The sequence below is a fragment of the Canis lupus genome, chromosome 9 (assembly GCF_048164855.1).
Source record: "Canis lupus baileyi chromosome 9, mCanLup2.hap1, whole genome shotgun sequence".
NCBI lineage: Eukaryota > Metazoa > Chordata > Mammalia > Carnivora > Canidae > Canis > Canis lupus.
In genome coordinates, this window is record NC_132846.1 from 66634396 (window position 1) to 66651088 (window position 16693).

Consider the following 16693-nt stretch of genomic DNA (forward strand, 5'->3'; position numbering starts at 1 on the left):
GACCCTCAACCTCCCAGGGTGCCCACACTGTCCACTCTCACCACTCTTGTTTTCACTTCTGTTTCTGGCCCCTAAGGATAGCTCTTATGCTCTTGAGAATTGTGCCATCCTAGAAGGACATTAATAATGTTTTATTTGGCATTTCTAAGTATTTACACTAGGTTTTGGATTTTTTTTAATCTGCCATGGATTACCTGGATCAGAAGAGAGACTCACATTCCTGATAAAGGCTTTGGACCCAATTCCATCATGTGTGCGCATCTACTCTGGGAGGGGTTTCCACAACACCAAGCAATTCTTGGGCACCTGCCCGGTGTCCTACATTTCAACTCAATTCTGACGCTGTCTTCTTAGAAAGAAGATTTAACCCATTAAATCCCATGGGTTTAGGACTCAGTCCTACAAGACTGTTCCCTGCTTCAGACACGTGTGGGGTTGCTGAGCACAACAGTCAAGAAAGAATTCTTGAGACATTGTATGATATAACTTAGTAAGTTTTTTTTTAAGTAGCATGAAGACAGGACTTATGGGAAGAAAGGGCTGCTTTTTTGCTGTATGAAGCTGGTATTTATACACTTCGTGTTCAAGAGGAAGGGAATGTGCAGAGGGTATGAGATCATAAATGTTTCTTTGAATTTCTAATTGTAAAACTACTTTTGCAAGATTTCTCTGGTGTTTTTCATACAGTTCAATATTAACCGTCAGTGAAATATATGAGCAGTCATGAGACCCTTTAAAAATGTAGCAACCAGGGGGCATCTGGGTGGCTCAATTGAATAAGCTCTCATGTCAGGACTTGATCTCAGTATTGTAAATACAAGCCCCACCTTGAGCTCCATGTTGAACATGGAGCCTACTTAAAAAAAAAAAAAAAAAAAAAAAGGGCAGCCCTGGTGGCGCAGTGGTTTAGCGCTGCCTGCAGCCCGGGGTGTGATCCTGGAGACCTGGGATCGAGTCCCACATCGGGCTTGTTGCGCGGAGCCTGCTTCTCCCTCTGCCTGTGTCTCTGCCTCTCTCTTCGCTCTCTCTGAATGAATAAATAAATAAATCTTTAAAAAAAAAATGTAGCAACCAGATCGTATTTGATCTTTACCAAAACTATGCAGGCTAGGACAGTCTCTTGGGCTAAAGGTGGACATTTTTTTTGCTTCTATCCTTCATCAGTTGCAAGCTCAGGCCATCACCTGTGGCTTCTGACCAACCCTTATAGATTGAAGGTTCCAATGACCCCTCCCACCTCCCTGAGCCTTAGGTTTAATTAGTTTGCTAAGAGTGACTCACAGAATTCAGAGAAACATTTTACTTATTAGATGACCAGTGTGTTATAAAAGAATATAGCTCATCAATAGCCAGATGGAAGCAATGCACAGGGCAAGGTTTGGAGAAAGGCATGGAGCTTCTCTGCTCTCCCCAAACCTCCACATGTTCACCAACCCAGAAGCTCTCCACACCTTCTCCTTTTGGGTTTTTATGGAGGCTTCATCATGTTTAAATAAATCATTGGCTGTTGGTGGTTGAACTCGATCTCCACCACCGCCCCCCACCCCCATCGCTCCCTGGAGATAGTGGAGGGAACTGGAAACTGGCAATTAACCCACATCTTCAGGCTGGATCCAAAAATCACCTGGTTAACATAAAAGGCACCGTTGTCACTCCATTTGCTTGAAAATTGCCATGGTTTTAGGATCTCAGTGCCAAATATGGAGATGAAGACCAAATATATATTTCTTATTATGAATCACAATATCACACCTTGTATTGAGGCCCATTACTAAAAATTCCCTATGTATGTCTGCCTCCCCTACTGGGTAACTAAACGTCATCGTGAAAAGACTCATTTTTATATCTCATAGACACCAGTGTAGAGCATGCAGGTGTTAAGTCTTCACAAATTATTATCTCTGGCTTTCATTTAATTAAAAGTCCCAAATAAATTTCGGTAGTGGTCAGAGGCATTCATTCATTTTAACCACTAAATAATCTGGTTCAGTATGAGTAATAATATTATATTTAGCTTTTTTCCTCTACTTTGTCTAATAGGCCAAAAAACTCACGACTTATGTGGTTGCTGCTGGACTTCAATATGGAGTAGAAGAAGGCATCTTACATTATTTTTTTAAGGTATGACTTTTCAGTGACTATGAGGGTTTTTAAAAATGTCTTAGAGTAAGGTTATATAATTTGAAGATTTTTTTTCTTTTTCTATTTTTCTTTCTAATTATTAGCAACCTGTATATACCACTCTCCGGATAATAAGAAGAAAGTTGGATTTCCTTTCATTCATGAGACAGACATTGATGCCCATCGTGTGCCAGAAAACATTGTAGATTCTGGGAATCGGATACCATAATAATAAAGTCCTCACATTTGTGAGGTTGCATTCCAGTGGCATAGAGGAGGAGAGCCAGAGATAAGAACCCCATTAACCCACACACATAGAGTATTTCAGATGTTGAAAAATAAGATGGAAAGCAACAAAACAGAGAAAGATAGAAACAGAGCCAGTGGTAGGCTCTCAAGTTGTATCTTGATTATGATGGTCAGGGAAGGCCTTTCCCATGATATGACATTTGAACAGAAAGTTACAAGGGAGCTGGCTACTTTGCTTTCTGGAGGAAAGGTGGTAGGAACTATAAGTGCAAAGACCTGAGGCAGAAATGTGTGGGTTGTGTTAAGGAACAGCAAATAGATGAGTGTGGCCAAATTACAGGAGACTGGTAGGTGATGAAGTCAATTTGTCCTTAACCATTCTCAGCTGCTCCTCACCTACTTGACCACTGAATGTTGGCTTTCTCAGGTTCCTGCCTGAGATCCTCTTGTCTTTTTTTTTCTAAGATGTATTTATGTATTTGAGAGAGAGAGAGCGCGCACAAGTAGGAGAGACAGAAGAAGAGAGAGAATCTGAAGCAGATTCCCTGCCAAGAGGAGAGCTGGATGCAGGGCTTGATCTCACAATCCTAAGATCACCACCTGAGCTGAAACTAAGAGCTGGACACTCAACTGACTTCACCACACAGACACCTCTTTCTTGTCTTCTCTATCTACGCTCTTTCCTGGGTTGGTCTGTCCATTCCCATGACTGGTACCAATGACTCTCAAACATTAGTTTCTACAGCAGGGCTCTCTCCTGAATCTGAGCTCTGTCAATCTAGCTATCTATTTAGCGCCTCACTTTGGATGTTCCATAAACCCAAACTCTACCTACAGTCATCCCCAAACCTGCTCCAGGACCCCATCTCAGAAAGTGGGACCTTCTTCCACCCAGCTTCACCAACCAGAATCCAACTCCTCCTTCTTTCTCATCCAACACAAAATCCCCCAGAACTATACAGCCAACCTCCTCAGTATCTCCTCCTCTCCAACCCCACTCCCCCAACCCCCTACCCACAGGCTAGGTAGGGCAGACAACTCTTGTCCACACAACTATCCTGGCCTCCAGCTGCCCATTTAGATTCTTACTTCCCATCATTCCTTCACGAGGCAACAAAAGCAAATCTAATGATGTCAGTTCACTGCTTAGAACCCTTCAATGCCCTATCAAAATGCCATCAACTTATTTCACAAATAAGAGCTGGAACAAATAATCCTAAAGTTTGTATGGAACCCAAAAAGATCCCAAATAGCCAAAGGAATGTTGAAAAAGAAAACCAAAACTGGTGGCATCACGATTCTGGACTTAAGTTATATTACAGAGCTGTAATCATCAAGACAGTATGGTACTGGACAAAAACAAACCTATAAACCAATAGAACAGAATAGAAAACCCAGAAATGGACCCACCACTAAATGGTTAACTGATCTTCAACAAAGCAGGAAGGAATATCCAAAGGAAAAAAGACAATCTCTTCAACAAATTGTGTTGGGAGTCAGGCAGCCATAAGCAGAAGAATGAAACTGGACCGTTTCCTCACACCATTCACAGAAATAAACTCAAAATGGTTGAAACACTTAAATGTGAGATAGAAGTCCATCAAAATCCTAGAGGAGAACACAGGCAGCAACCCCACAACAACTTATTTAGACATGTCCCCAAAGGCAAGTGAAACAAAGGCAAAAATGAACTATTAGGACTTCATCAAGATAAAAAGCTTTTGTATAACAAGGGAAAACCGTTGACAAAACCAAAGGACAACCAACAGAATGGGAGAAGATATTTGCAAATGACATGTCAGATAAAGGATTAATATCCAAAATCCATAAAGAACTGATCAAACTCAACACCCAAAGAACAAATTATCCAACCAAGAAATGAGCAGAAGACAGGAACAGACATTTCTCCAAAGATGAGATACAAATGGCCAATAGACACATGAAAAAATGCTTGTCACTCAGCGTCAGGCAAATACAAGTCAAAACCACAATGAGATACCACCTCACTGGTCAGTATGGCTAAAATTAACAAGTCAAGAAATGACAGATATTGGTGCAGAAAAAGGGGAACCCTCACATGCTATTGGTAGGTATGCAAGCTGGTGCAACCACTCTGGAAAACAGTGTGGAGGTTCCTCAAAAAGTTGAAAGTAGAGCTACCTTATGACCTAGCAATTGTATTACTGGGCATTTATGCCAAAGATACAAATGTAATGATCTGAAGGGGAATGTACACCCTGATGTTTATGGCAGCAATGTCCACATAGCCACACTGTGGGAAGAGCCCAAATGTCCATTGACAGATGAACGGATAAAGATGTGCTGTATGTATACCATGGAATAATACTTTGCCATCAAAAAAATTGAAATCTTGCCGTTTGCAATGACATGTGTGGAAATAGAGGGTATTATGGTAAGTGAAATGTCAATCAGAGAAAGACTATTATATGATTTCACTCATATGTGGAATTTAAGAAACACAACAGAAGATCGTAGGGGAAGAGAGGAAAAAATAAGGCAAGATAAAATCAGAGAAGGAGACAAACTATAAGAGACTCTTAATCACAGACTCTTACACAAACTGAGGGTCGCTGGAGGGGAGGGGGGTTGGGGGATGGGGTAACTGGGTCATGGGCATTAAGGAGGGCACATGATGTGATGAGCACTGAGTGTTGTTATACACAACTGATAAATCACTGACCTCTACCTCTGAAACCAATAATACATTAAATGTTAATTAATTGATTGTATTTATTTGTTTTTTAAGATTTTATTTATTTACTCATGAGAGACACACAGAGAGAGGCAGAGACAGAGGGAGAAGCAGGTTTCTCACAGGGAGCCGGATACAGGACCCAATCCCCAGACCTGGGATCACGACCTGAGCGGAACGGAGACGCTCAACCACCGAGCTACCCAGGAATCCCAATTAATTGAATTTAAATTAATAAAAACCCCTTAAATGGTTTCCCAAAATCCAAAATATCTTACAATATTCATCTGCTATGGTCCCCACTCCTACCTCTTTCACTCTTGAAAAGCAATTTAAAATCATCTAGTACCTGACAGCTTAACAGTATCCAGACTGTTTCTTTACTGAAATACGTAAATGCAGCGAAAAGACAAGGATTTGGACTCTGAAGATCAGGGTTCAAATCCAGGCTCAGCGAATCATTATTTGTACAACCTCTTGCATTTATCTACTAAGCATTTCATCTATGAACTGATAATAATTACCCCTGACCCATGGAGTAATTTTAGACTATCAATCTCATTTTTTTTTTGTAATAATGGAACGTGTCATGCATTTGAAAGCATTTCATTTCTCTGTAGACACCATTCAGATGACCACTGGAGATCACCAATGAGATTGTAGACTTCTTGAAAAGTATTTCAGTCCTGAGGTTACACTATTTCTCTTACTAGGATTTTTTTTTTTATTTAAATTCAACTTGCCAACATATAGTATAACACCCAGTGCTCATCCCATCAAGTGCCCTTTTAAGTGCCCGTCACCCAGTTACCCCATCCCCCAACCCACCTCCCCTTCCTCAACTCTTTTTTTTTCCCCTTCCTCAACTCTTAATAGAATTTGATCAGCAACGTAATCTCATCAGAACTGATTCTCAAAAATCCCCTTTAGGCGATGACTTCACAGACAGCAGAGTCTTTTGAACGCCCCTTACTATAGCTGTGTGTAAGGTGTAATAGACAATTAATATATAATTAACATACAACCAGAGAAAAATATGCTTTTGCTTTTCTTTCAGATAGCTTGGTTGGGTGAGGTCCCTGCATTACCAGTGTTTGGAGATGGAACAAATGTAATTCCAGCAATTCATGTTCTTGATCTAGCAGGGTAAGTGTTTTCCGGCTAGGACTTCCCCGAAAGTAATTGACTGATATGTTTGTGTTTAAGTGAACACTTAGAGAGCACCTACCAAGCTCCAAGACCCTTACGTGTGTCACTATTTGTTCTTCATGACAATCCTACGCACAATGTCTGGTTATTATCTCTGTTTTGCAGCTGGTGGAATAGTATCCACCATCTAAAAGTACCGTGCTTCGGATGACAAGTTCAAGTTCATCTTTTAGAAAGTTTATCAGCAAAATAGCATGTCTTCCGATTTTGGAAAAGAAAGAATTTGTTACATGCATTCTGGGGACCTTTGTCCTGGGTAAGCTTGGTATATTCAGCCTACTGACTTAAATTCCAGAAATTAGACAGTGACCTCTATCTAAACCAAAGCGTTTTTTTGTTTGTTTGGCAATTGTGGGTGAACTTGAACTCCTATTTTTTTACACTCAGAGTATCCCAGCAAAAGGCTCCAGGTAGGTCTGAAGACCCTCTTTCCTTGTAGACCTTGACTTGGACACTGTGTCAAAGAGAGGGTTTGCTATATTTGTGGTTTGTCAGTTCCACACTTCAGGTTCCAGGGACTTTATTCTAACACCCCCATGACTCCCCTGCAAGAAATGAGCAGTTTTGGCACTTCCCTGAGATTCTGGCTTCTAGATTCCACTGGTGGCTAGTAAATTAGTCATCCACAGGTAGGTTTACAAATTTGCTGGGAAATAATGAAGTTTAACCTTCAAGACCCACCCCTGCATAAGTCTCTTCCAAGGCCCCAAATTTAATTTTTATGATTTTTCTTAAAGAAGGGTCCTCTAAATAATATAAGCTTCAAACTCCAGCCAGCATTTAACACTGGACATGGAGGAGCTGAAATGTACCCTTCTTTCCCGCAGAGATTTTGCATTACCTTTTCAGGTTTTAAAGATGTAAAAGAATCTTTTACATCTTTAAAGTAAAGTAAAACAAAATACTTAGCATTATTTCTTAACATCTTTCTTCCAAAGAGATAAATCAGAGTTCAGGGGTCCTGAACTGGCTCATTGGAAGAGCATGTGACTCTTGATCTTGGGGTGTGAGTTTGAGCCCCACGTTGAGTAGAGATTACTTACATAAATAAAACTTTTAAAAAATCAGAGTTCAATTGTTCCTATTACAGAGGGACCCAAGCTCCTTTCGGTCGGATTTTTTCTAATAGGTTGCTTTAAAAAGAATTATTTATTTACTTAAGTTATCTGTACAGCCAACATGGGGGCTTGAACTTTCCCAGCTTCTCCATCAGCAGAGATCATTGTCCCAACCCTAACCGTGTTGGAAATGAAGTGAGATGCTGTCTGGCCCCTGGCAGTGGTGATCAGTGGATTGTACTTGACTCCGTCCCTTTTGCTTTTTCCCTCGGTGATGGTTTTTCCTGGTGGGCTGCAGAGTGATACAAAACATAATAGACCACGTGCCGAAGCTTCATTACCTGGTTGCCGTGGACGAGTCTGTTCATACCCTGGAAGACTTGGTCAAGGTACTGCTGTTCCATCCCATATTTGATGGCTTTTCTTAAAGTGTGTTCGTCTCTAAAATATTGCTCTGGGATTGGGTGTGCTAACAAGACTGGGGACTCCCCAAATGGAATATTCTTAAAACCAAAGTCACTGTCTGCATTTGCAGTGTATGTGTTGGGATATTTACAATCAAGATGGCCTTTCTGCAGTCTGTGCCTGGAAGGGAACAGGAGAGACCGCTGTGGGACCAAGACACACACGAATCACATGGAAGGGTTACTAAAATGTGTACTGGACACTTGCTCCAAAATCCTGATACGGTCAGGTTCCCCAAACCTACTGGCAGATTCCAGGGCCTCTAGGTCTATGGGAGCTGTCTCTCCAATACAGGCCACTTGTTATCTTGTAGCCCTGCTGGTCCATCAAGTGTGGCCTTGCCCTGACTGCCCCCTACTCATCTTTAACATTCAGCTCAGATTTCATCCTCGGAAAACCTCCCTGCCTCCTTCCCACATCCTGCACAGGCCAGGCGCCTCTTTTCCCAGGGGCCCCTCTGCAAACTGCAGAGGGATCCAGCATAATCATCTGTATACTCAGGCTGACTCCCTCCCTTTCAGACTGAGAGTCCCTTGAGGGCAGGGATCGCCCCTGACTCATCTCTGTTTCCAGTCCCTCCCTGACTCCTGGTGGTGAACTTGAATATTTGCAAACGAAATGAATCAATATATACCCTCAGGGTATTCCTCCTCTGTTCAGCCAAAAGAAAAAAAGAAAAGAAAAAAGAGATTATTTACTTATATTGTCATTCATTCGAGAAATTGTGTATTAAAATCTTACAGGCAAACTATAGTATTTCTATTTTTTCTCCAACAGTGCATCAGTAAAAACACTGGCCCTGGGAAAATCCAGAAAATACCCAAAGAAAATGCTTTCCTAACCAAGGACTTAACGGTAAGTAGATAAGAGATTCTTTTCCCTAATGTATTGGTTCTTGAGGGATTTGGAGTCAGAATAGCTGGCTTCCAGGTTCATCTTTGCTCTTCCTGCACAGCTAAACATTTTCCCCCAAAGCAATTTCCCCTTCTCTTCTGAGAGCTTCTGTTTCTTTTCTGAAAAACCCTCAGAGGTCCTGGTCAGAAGATGTATTTGAAAACTGTTTGATACGTAAATGCTTTACAGACAGACACTGGATGTCCTTCTCTTTGGCCTCCTTGTATAATTCACACAGGAACCTGGGATTTCTGATCCCGTTACAACAGCTTTTGTCAGCAGTGTGCCCTTTGAACTTGCTTTAGGACATAATTTTTTTTTCTTTCTAGGAATAAATTGCATCAAAACACTACCTTTGAGAATGCTTCTGAAAGGACTAGTATCACTGGTTGCCTCCGGGGAGCAGAGCTGGGTGGGTGGTGATGGGGGTCACAGAGAATGCTTTCCTTTGTATTTTTTTCTTTTGGATTTTGAGCCATGAGATTCCACTATTCAAAGAATAGATACAATTACAATTTGTTTAAAAAAAAAAAAAAAAGATGAAGAAGCCTTACACTAGGGCTTCCAGCATCTTCTAGCTCTTTGAGCTGCTTGTCTGAGAACCAAGATGCTGCCCATCCTGACGCAGACGTGGGGTGAGTTTGGAAGTGTCACAGATGCCCACAGGGGGTGCTCGGTCAACACCATTGTGGGTGCCACCATTGACTGGCTTCCATGTTTTGTGAATGTATATATTTTTCTTTAATAGCAGCGATTTGGGTCTGTTATAACCTTCAAGATGAAAGAAAATCTCAAGATGATTCTCCAATCTCTAATATTCCTTTATCTCTTAGCAAGAATGCCTTGACCATTTACTGGTCAACTTGAGAATGGAAGCACTTTTTGTGAAGGAGAATTTTAACATTCGCTGGGTTGCCCAAACAGGATTCGTGGAAAATATCAACAATATCCTCAAAGAGTATAAGCAAAGCAGAAGATTATTGGTAACTATAACGATTTCCTGTTTCAATTCAGCTTAACGATTTCGTTTCTTGTTTTAAATTCTGACTTAAGCAATGTGGATGAAACTTTTAGTATAATCACACCAATGAAAATATTTTCTTTTTCAAATGTGCCAATTTCTAAAATCAAGTTCTTTTTAAAATATGACCCACTTGTCCCTGTCTAACCATCTGTAAGTATATTATATTGATTCTGTCAATCAAATATTAAACATTTTAAAGGTAACACAGATAATGACTGTTATGCTTGACACAAATTGAACACAATCTTAAGCTCAAGGCTGACTGCCACAGCACTGTCTATATACAGAAAAATAGCAGGTGCCTCCTGGCCTGTTTCAGCCTGGGTTACCTATGGGTTCCGGGATCGAGTCCCACATCGGGGTCCCCGCAGGGAGCCTGCTTCTCCCTCTGCCTATGTCTCTGCCTCTCTCTCCATGTCTCTCATGAATAACTAAAATCTTTTTTTTTTTAAACATCAAACTCTTCAAAGTAGATGTGCTTATCTCCACATTATAGATGATGAAACTGAGGCTCAGAGAGATTGAGCAATTTCTTCAAGTTCCCACAGCTAATCAGAGATTCAAACTAGCTGGCATGCAAACTTAGCTAGAAGAGCCTAACTGAAGCGTCTTCACACCTCCCTACCTGAAATCAAGTATATGTAGCCCTTTCCCAGGACCATGATTTATCCCAGGGAAGTATCCCAAAGATAAGAGTGGCTCGTACGTGAGAACATGTGTTGAAAACTATGGGAGACCTTATGAGGAACAGGTGCCATCCTAACCATAGCTACCACTGTGCATGGGAGGCTCCATATGAGCAAGAACAGTATCACCATTGTGTCCTAAGAACCATACTCTCCTGAAAAACATGCCTAGTTAAGAGTAAGTAGAAGATGTGCCTCTCAGCAAAAGAACAATGATTTCTTTAAGCATCTGAGATACCCATGGTGGCTGTACCTGGAGCCTATCCTGAGACGCACAAGACCCAACTCAAATGGTGAAACTAGTGTTGTCTTCTGTGGGTCAAATGTAAATCAACACAGTTAAAGTATAAGAACAAGACACCTTAATAAGTAAATAAATAAATAAATAAATAAATAAATAAATAAATAAATACATAAAACAAGACACCTTAAAGAGATCTCATGGTTCCCAATTAACAAGACTGGGTAGACCATGATAGAGGGAATAAGCACATCTAAAAAAATTTTTTTTAAGATTTTATTTATTTATTTGAGACAGAGAGAGAGAGAGTGTGAGAGAGAGAGAGAGAGAGAGAGAGATACCATAAGAGGGGGGTGGAGAGGGAGGGGCAGAGGGTGAGGGAGACTCCCCGCCAAGCAGGGAGCCTCATGCGAGGCTAGATCCCAGGAGCCTGGGATCATGACCTGAGCTGAAGGCAGACACAACCAACTGAGCCACCCCGGTGCTCCAAGCATCTCTGATAATTGAACAGTCTATACATCCCTGGGGGTATTGGTCATGTAAAAGCATAGGACAGGAAACTATAGAGGGTAAGGTAGACAGTGCCATACCAGTGACATCCCAAAACATGGAGCCTTAAGCCAAGGGCTTCCACGATTCCGGGTCCTTTAGCAAGGCAAGCTGGTCCCTGCTGAAGACTGATGCATCAAGCTAATGTGACTGGATGCCATTAAGTAGCCTGTTCCTCTAACTCTTCATGTTCCACATGATGCTCATCAACAACCCTCCATGCCTGTTTTCTCCGAGGGAGCATATGTACCAGACAAGTGCACTTGGAGTTCTGAGTTCAGTGGGAGTCATACTTCTATTTTTTAAAAAGATTTTATTTATTTATTTGAGAGAAAGAAAGAGAGAGAAAGAAAGCATGAGCAAGGGAGAAGGGCAGAGGGCAGAGGGAGAAGCAGATTCCCCACTGAGCAGGGAGCCAGCCCCATGTGGGGCTCGATCCCAGCACCCTGCGATCATGACCTGAGCCAAATGCAAATGCTTAAGCAATTGAGCCACCCAGGTGCCCCAATACTTCTCACTATTAAGTGGATCCACTGTCATTCTGTTTTTTTACCTGGCTGAGGTGCGCCCATCCCAGGAGACAGATCTGCCATCGGTGTGTGGACAAAATGGTGCTAGTGAACATGTTCAGTAGACAGGGGACCTCAGGCTGTGGTGAACACACCAGGTCCACCAAGGAGCACAGCCCTGCCTATTGGGACTCAAGTAGTTTGAGCTGCTTTCTCAGACACCTGCCCTCCCCTGCCCGCCATCTTGGTCATCATCATCACCCCAAAAGTGTCCCTCACCAGTTAAGATCAGTCATGTTCACCATTGTCATCCAGCACCGCCTGCAGTGTGCCTGCTTATTTCCTTCACAGCCTTGGTCCCTTCATCTGTCAAGTGGTGGTAATAATAACTACAACCAACTTTGTGGCTCAAGTTAGATAACTTTTAAGCGCATGGACACTCTGCCAATGGGAATTCTTCCCATCAGCCTGATTTTTGTTATTAATTTCCCTTACAAAGTACGAGGCCTCAGTTCAACTATTGGGACCACATTGAAAGAAATGACCACTAGCAATTTTTTAAATTCAGTATTATACATTTACTCCCTGGTTTTGAATGTCACAGAGCTTCTGGAACATTCAAACAAGTTTCAGCAGAAGAAATGGTGGGGCTGTTTTTTTTGTTTTGTTTTATTTTAATGAGTATATTTTTTTAAAACTAGAAAAAAAATAACTGTGCTAAATAGTAAAGTATGATTAAAGATCCAGTTAGTCCAGAAACAAGATTCATGAGGCAATAATCTAAGCCGCCACACACTGGACCAGAAATTCTATGTCTTTGTTGTCTTTATAAGAGTAATATGACTCATATGTGGAATTTAAGAAACAAAACAGATGAACAGAGGAGAAAAGGAAAAATAAAATAAGATGAAATCAGAGAGGGAGACAAACCATAAGAGACTCTTAACTCTAGGAAACAAACTGAGGGTTGCTGGAGGGGAGGGGGGTGGGGAGATGGGGTTACTGAGTGATGAGCATTAAGGAGGGCACGTGATGGAATGAACACTGGGTGTTATATAAGACTGATGGATAACTGACCTCTACCTCTGAAATGTTAACCTCTGTATGTTAATTAAATTGAATTTTAAATTAAACATTTTTTAAAAAGACTAATATGGTAGTATATAGCACTTGAGTACATTTTTTTTAAGAGTATATTTATTTATTCATGAAAGACATAGAGGCAGAGACACAGGCAGAGGGAGAAGCAGGCTCCCTGCGGGGAGATTGATGTAGGACTCGATCCCTGGACCCCGGGATCACACCCTGAGCCGAAGGCAGATGCTCAACCCCTGAGCCACCCAGGTGTCCCTACACTTGAGTACTTTACTTTTTAGTACTTTTGGGGCCGTTCCTAAGTACATCTTGTTGAGTGTTGTGTCCCCCATGGTTGGTCAGTGCACATAGTAGGTGCTCACTAAGTACCTGCTGAATGAATGGACATGAATAGCCACTCCCTGATGATGGGACAGCAGCATTGTCCCAACAGATTGAGCTGGTGGGACAATGTGCCACTGACCACAGAGGCTGGCAGTGGAAGAATGACTCTGGAGACTTGAGAGAAGAGCATTAGCCCACAGGATCCAGAGACATTCAGAAAAGACCCCCCCTTCCCCTGAAATAAAAAACACTCTATCGAGCCACAGATTGTTCATGACTCACTGTATGGTCCTTATGCTCCTTCTGCAGCCGATCAAGATTTGCATTCTTGGTCCTCCTGCCGTGGGAAAATCCAGTATTGCTGAAGCCTTGTCAAAGCACTACAAGCTGCATCACATTAAATTGAAGGATGTTATTTCCGAAGCCATAGCAAAACTGGTAACGTTCCTAACTACTTCACTGGGAATTTTTGTATCTTAAAAATACTCTCCTTGGTCTTGTAAGAAGGAAGCCACTAATTTTAGGTGGCATCCTGCAAAGAGATTTGTTATTTTAATTGGATTTTGTTCTTGGCCCCAGTTATGAAAAGAAAGCATCCCACAGGACTTTCCTCTGGGAGATGGAAGCATCTTTCATGGGGTGCCCTTGAAATTTAGTCTGTCTCCAGCTGTTGCTAAAAAATATATCTAGTATTCTCTCTGTTGACTGCACATTTTTAGTTAGTTTTTTTTTTTTTTTTTTTTTAAGTAGGCTCCACACCCAGAGTGGAGTCCAACTTGGGGTCTGAATCCCCGGATCAACACCTGAGCTGAGATCAAGAATAGGATGCTTAACCGACTGCCCCACCCAGGCACCCCAATTTTTAGTTTTTTTTTTTAATTCTTGATGTACATTTCTCAGAATATTATCAGACTATTTATTAACTACTTTTTAAAAAAGGAAACTATTGGGGCACACCTGCATGGGTTAGGCGATTAAGCTTCCAATTGTTAATTTTGGCTCAGGTCATGATCTCGGGGGTCATGAGATTGAGCCTCAAGTCGGGCTCTGTGTGGATGTGGAGCCTGCTTAAGTTTCTCTCTTTCTTTCTCTCTCTCTCACTCTCTGACTTGCTCTGGCCCATCCCCTGCCCATTGCATGCACATGAACACTTTCTCTTAAAAAAGAGAAAGAGAGAGAGACTATTTTCTTAGAGAAGCTTTCGGTTCAGAGCAAGACTGAGAGGTAGGTACGGGGATTTTCCATATACCCCCTGCCCTTTGCATGCATAACCTCTTGTATTATCAGCCTCTCCATCAGAGTGGTTACATTAGTTACAACTGATAGATCTACGCTGACACTTGGTTATCATCCAAGCCCATTGTTTACTTTAGGGTTTTTTATTGGTGTTATACATTCCTATGGGTTTGGACAAATGTATAATGACATGTATTTACCATTATAGTATCATACAGACTAGTTTCACTGCCCTAAAAATCCTCTGTGCTCTGCCTATTTTTCCCCTCCCCATCAACTAACTGCTTTTTATAATTTTATTGGAAACGGTAGCTACTCTGATACATTTCCTTCAATGGTTACTGATAGTCTTAATTTCTACAAAATGTGTTTTCTTCAAGTAAGATAAAACCTGCCAACTAGAAAAGTGTTGATTCTTAAGCAGTCCTGGTGTTAAAACAGAAATGGATTCTTCTAAAATAGAGTAAGAAAAACCTCGAGGCTCTCATCCATCTTTGTAGATACTCACATCCTGACAACTTGCACAATGACTGGGTGAGCGTATTCCCTATTCAGGCACCAGCCTTTTTAGGATCACTGGCTAGGTAGTTTGCGAGTAGCAGATCCATGGAGGGCATCATCCAATTTAAATATCCCTGTGGTATGTAGGAGGCGATTGTCACACCTAAGGATGAAGGGGAAGAAGAAGAGGAAGGTGAAGAGGAAGAAGAGGAGAATGTGGAAGATGCGCAGGAGCTCTTGGATGGCATCAAGGAAAACATGGAGCAGAACGCAGGTAGCACACATGGCACAGGCTCAGTGGTTGAGCATGTGCCTTTGGCTCAGGTCATGATCCTGGGGTCCTAGGATTGAGCCCTGCATGGGGCTCCCTGCTCAGCGGGGAGCCTGCTTCTCCCTCTCCCTCTGTTGCTCCCCCCCTTATACTCTCTCTTTCTGTCAAATAAATTAAAATATTTAAAGTAATAATAGTAAAAGATCAAATGTGTAGTCATAAATAGTTTGTAAACATCAAAATTCATTAATTAAAAGGCAAAGGATAAACCAGGAAAAGATATTTGCCACTAATATGATAAAGATTTAATATCCTTCATATATAAAATGCTCAGGCAAGCTAATAAGAAAATCATTCAATCCTTAATAGAAAAAAATGGGCGAATAATGTGGAGCCATAATTTCTGCAGGAAGAAATACAAATAAATGGAAAAATATCCTTACTCATTTGGTAACTTCAACCAGTTTGTTGAACAAACTCATCAGAGTGAGATGTCACCTTGAACACAAACCCTGGACTCATTCTTTCCCTACCCGTGGACAGAGTTTCAGGCTGGTTCCATTGCAACTCCTAGATAATAAATAAGTAGTCTTTTTGTTTAGAAGAAGTCCATTCCAATCAAATAATTGCAAGCTGGGTTGTAAATTTAGATATTTCCAAGGGACCTTGCCACTTGGCAGAAAAACAGTCAGGAGCAATTATTCAGAAACTAAAACCATTTCATTCTGATAGTTAGACAGTTGAGATCCTCCATCAAACTGGTTTTACTGGGATCGTCTATAGAGTTGTCCAACATGCGACTTATCCAACGTAGTTTCTCCCCTTGCCACCCTCTCAAGCACGTTCGGCTTCTTTCCTCTTACCTCCTCTTTTCATCTTTGCTGGTGGCTGTTTCTGATCTTCCGGGGATGGGCTGGGCAGGTGGGAATCAGGGAAGAAGGTTAGAGGTATAAGCCAGCCCTGGGTGACAGAGGGCCCCTTCCTAGTGTTGTCTTTCACAGACCCTGCCCCGGAGGACTCCCCCACTGCATTCCTTCGACCACAGCTCTTGACTGCCCTCCCCATCTCTGGTCTTCTGGCCTCAGCCCTTCGTTCCTACAGGTGTCCTCTCCCCAGCCACTCACCTTCGAGAATTCTAGTCCCTCTACACCTTCCTCTGAAGTCAGGGTGCCTCTTCCCCTCTTCTTGCCCAGGACGCTCTAGTCTGGTTTTTAGGGGTAGAGAACATAGGCTTGCATCACACCCTGGATGTCCACTTAAAGCAGGTGGCTGATTATCTGTGGCTTGGTTTCTGCTTTGGTATGGGCTGGGCCGGGAAGAAATGGAATTGAGAATCCCAGAAATGCCCCAGAGGAAAAGGAAGGTACACAGAAAACCCAGTTTATGGTTTTAAATTTTTTTAATTAAAATTATTTATTCATTTATTTTAATTAAGTAGGCTCCACACCCAATGTAGGGCTTGAATTCATGACCCTGAGATCGAGTGTTGCATGCTCTACTGACTGAATCAGCCAGGTGACCCTTTTGTTTTTTAATTTTGTAAATGTA

General features: G+C 41.8%; 1 protein-coding gene and 1 long non-coding RNA gene across 5 annotated transcripts in view; one reads left to right on the top strand and one right to left on the bottom strand.

Annotated features, from left to right (window-relative positions):
* Positions 1-16693, top strand: part of AK7 (adenylate kinase 7) — a 75973-nt gene that overhangs the window by 39902 nt on the left and 19378 nt on the right. For all 4 annotated transcript variants that reach the window (XM_072839859.1, XM_072839860.1, XM_072839861.1 and 1 more), the window contains 7 exons: positions 2041-2121; positions 6141-6229; positions 7649-7739; positions 8593-8670; positions 9543-9692; positions 13447-13575; positions 15022-15148. In XM_072839859.1, coding sequence (XP_072695960.1) covers positions 2041-2121; positions 6141-6229; positions 7649-7739; positions 8593-8670; positions 9543-9692; positions 13447-13575; positions 15022-15148 — 745 coding nt within the window. The remainder of the gene's footprint in view (positions 1-2040; positions 2122-6140; positions 6230-7648; positions 7740-8592; positions 8671-9542; positions 9693-13446; positions 13576-15021; positions 15149-16693) is intronic.
* LOC140640451 (uncharacterized) lies at positions 7254-15271 on the bottom strand. Its single transcript, XR_012037178.1, has 3 exons — positions 14882-15271; positions 13420-13524; positions 7254-9197 (listed from the first exon to the last, which is right to left on the bottom strand). It is a non-coding gene; the product is annotated as an uncharacterized lncRNA (long non-coding RNA).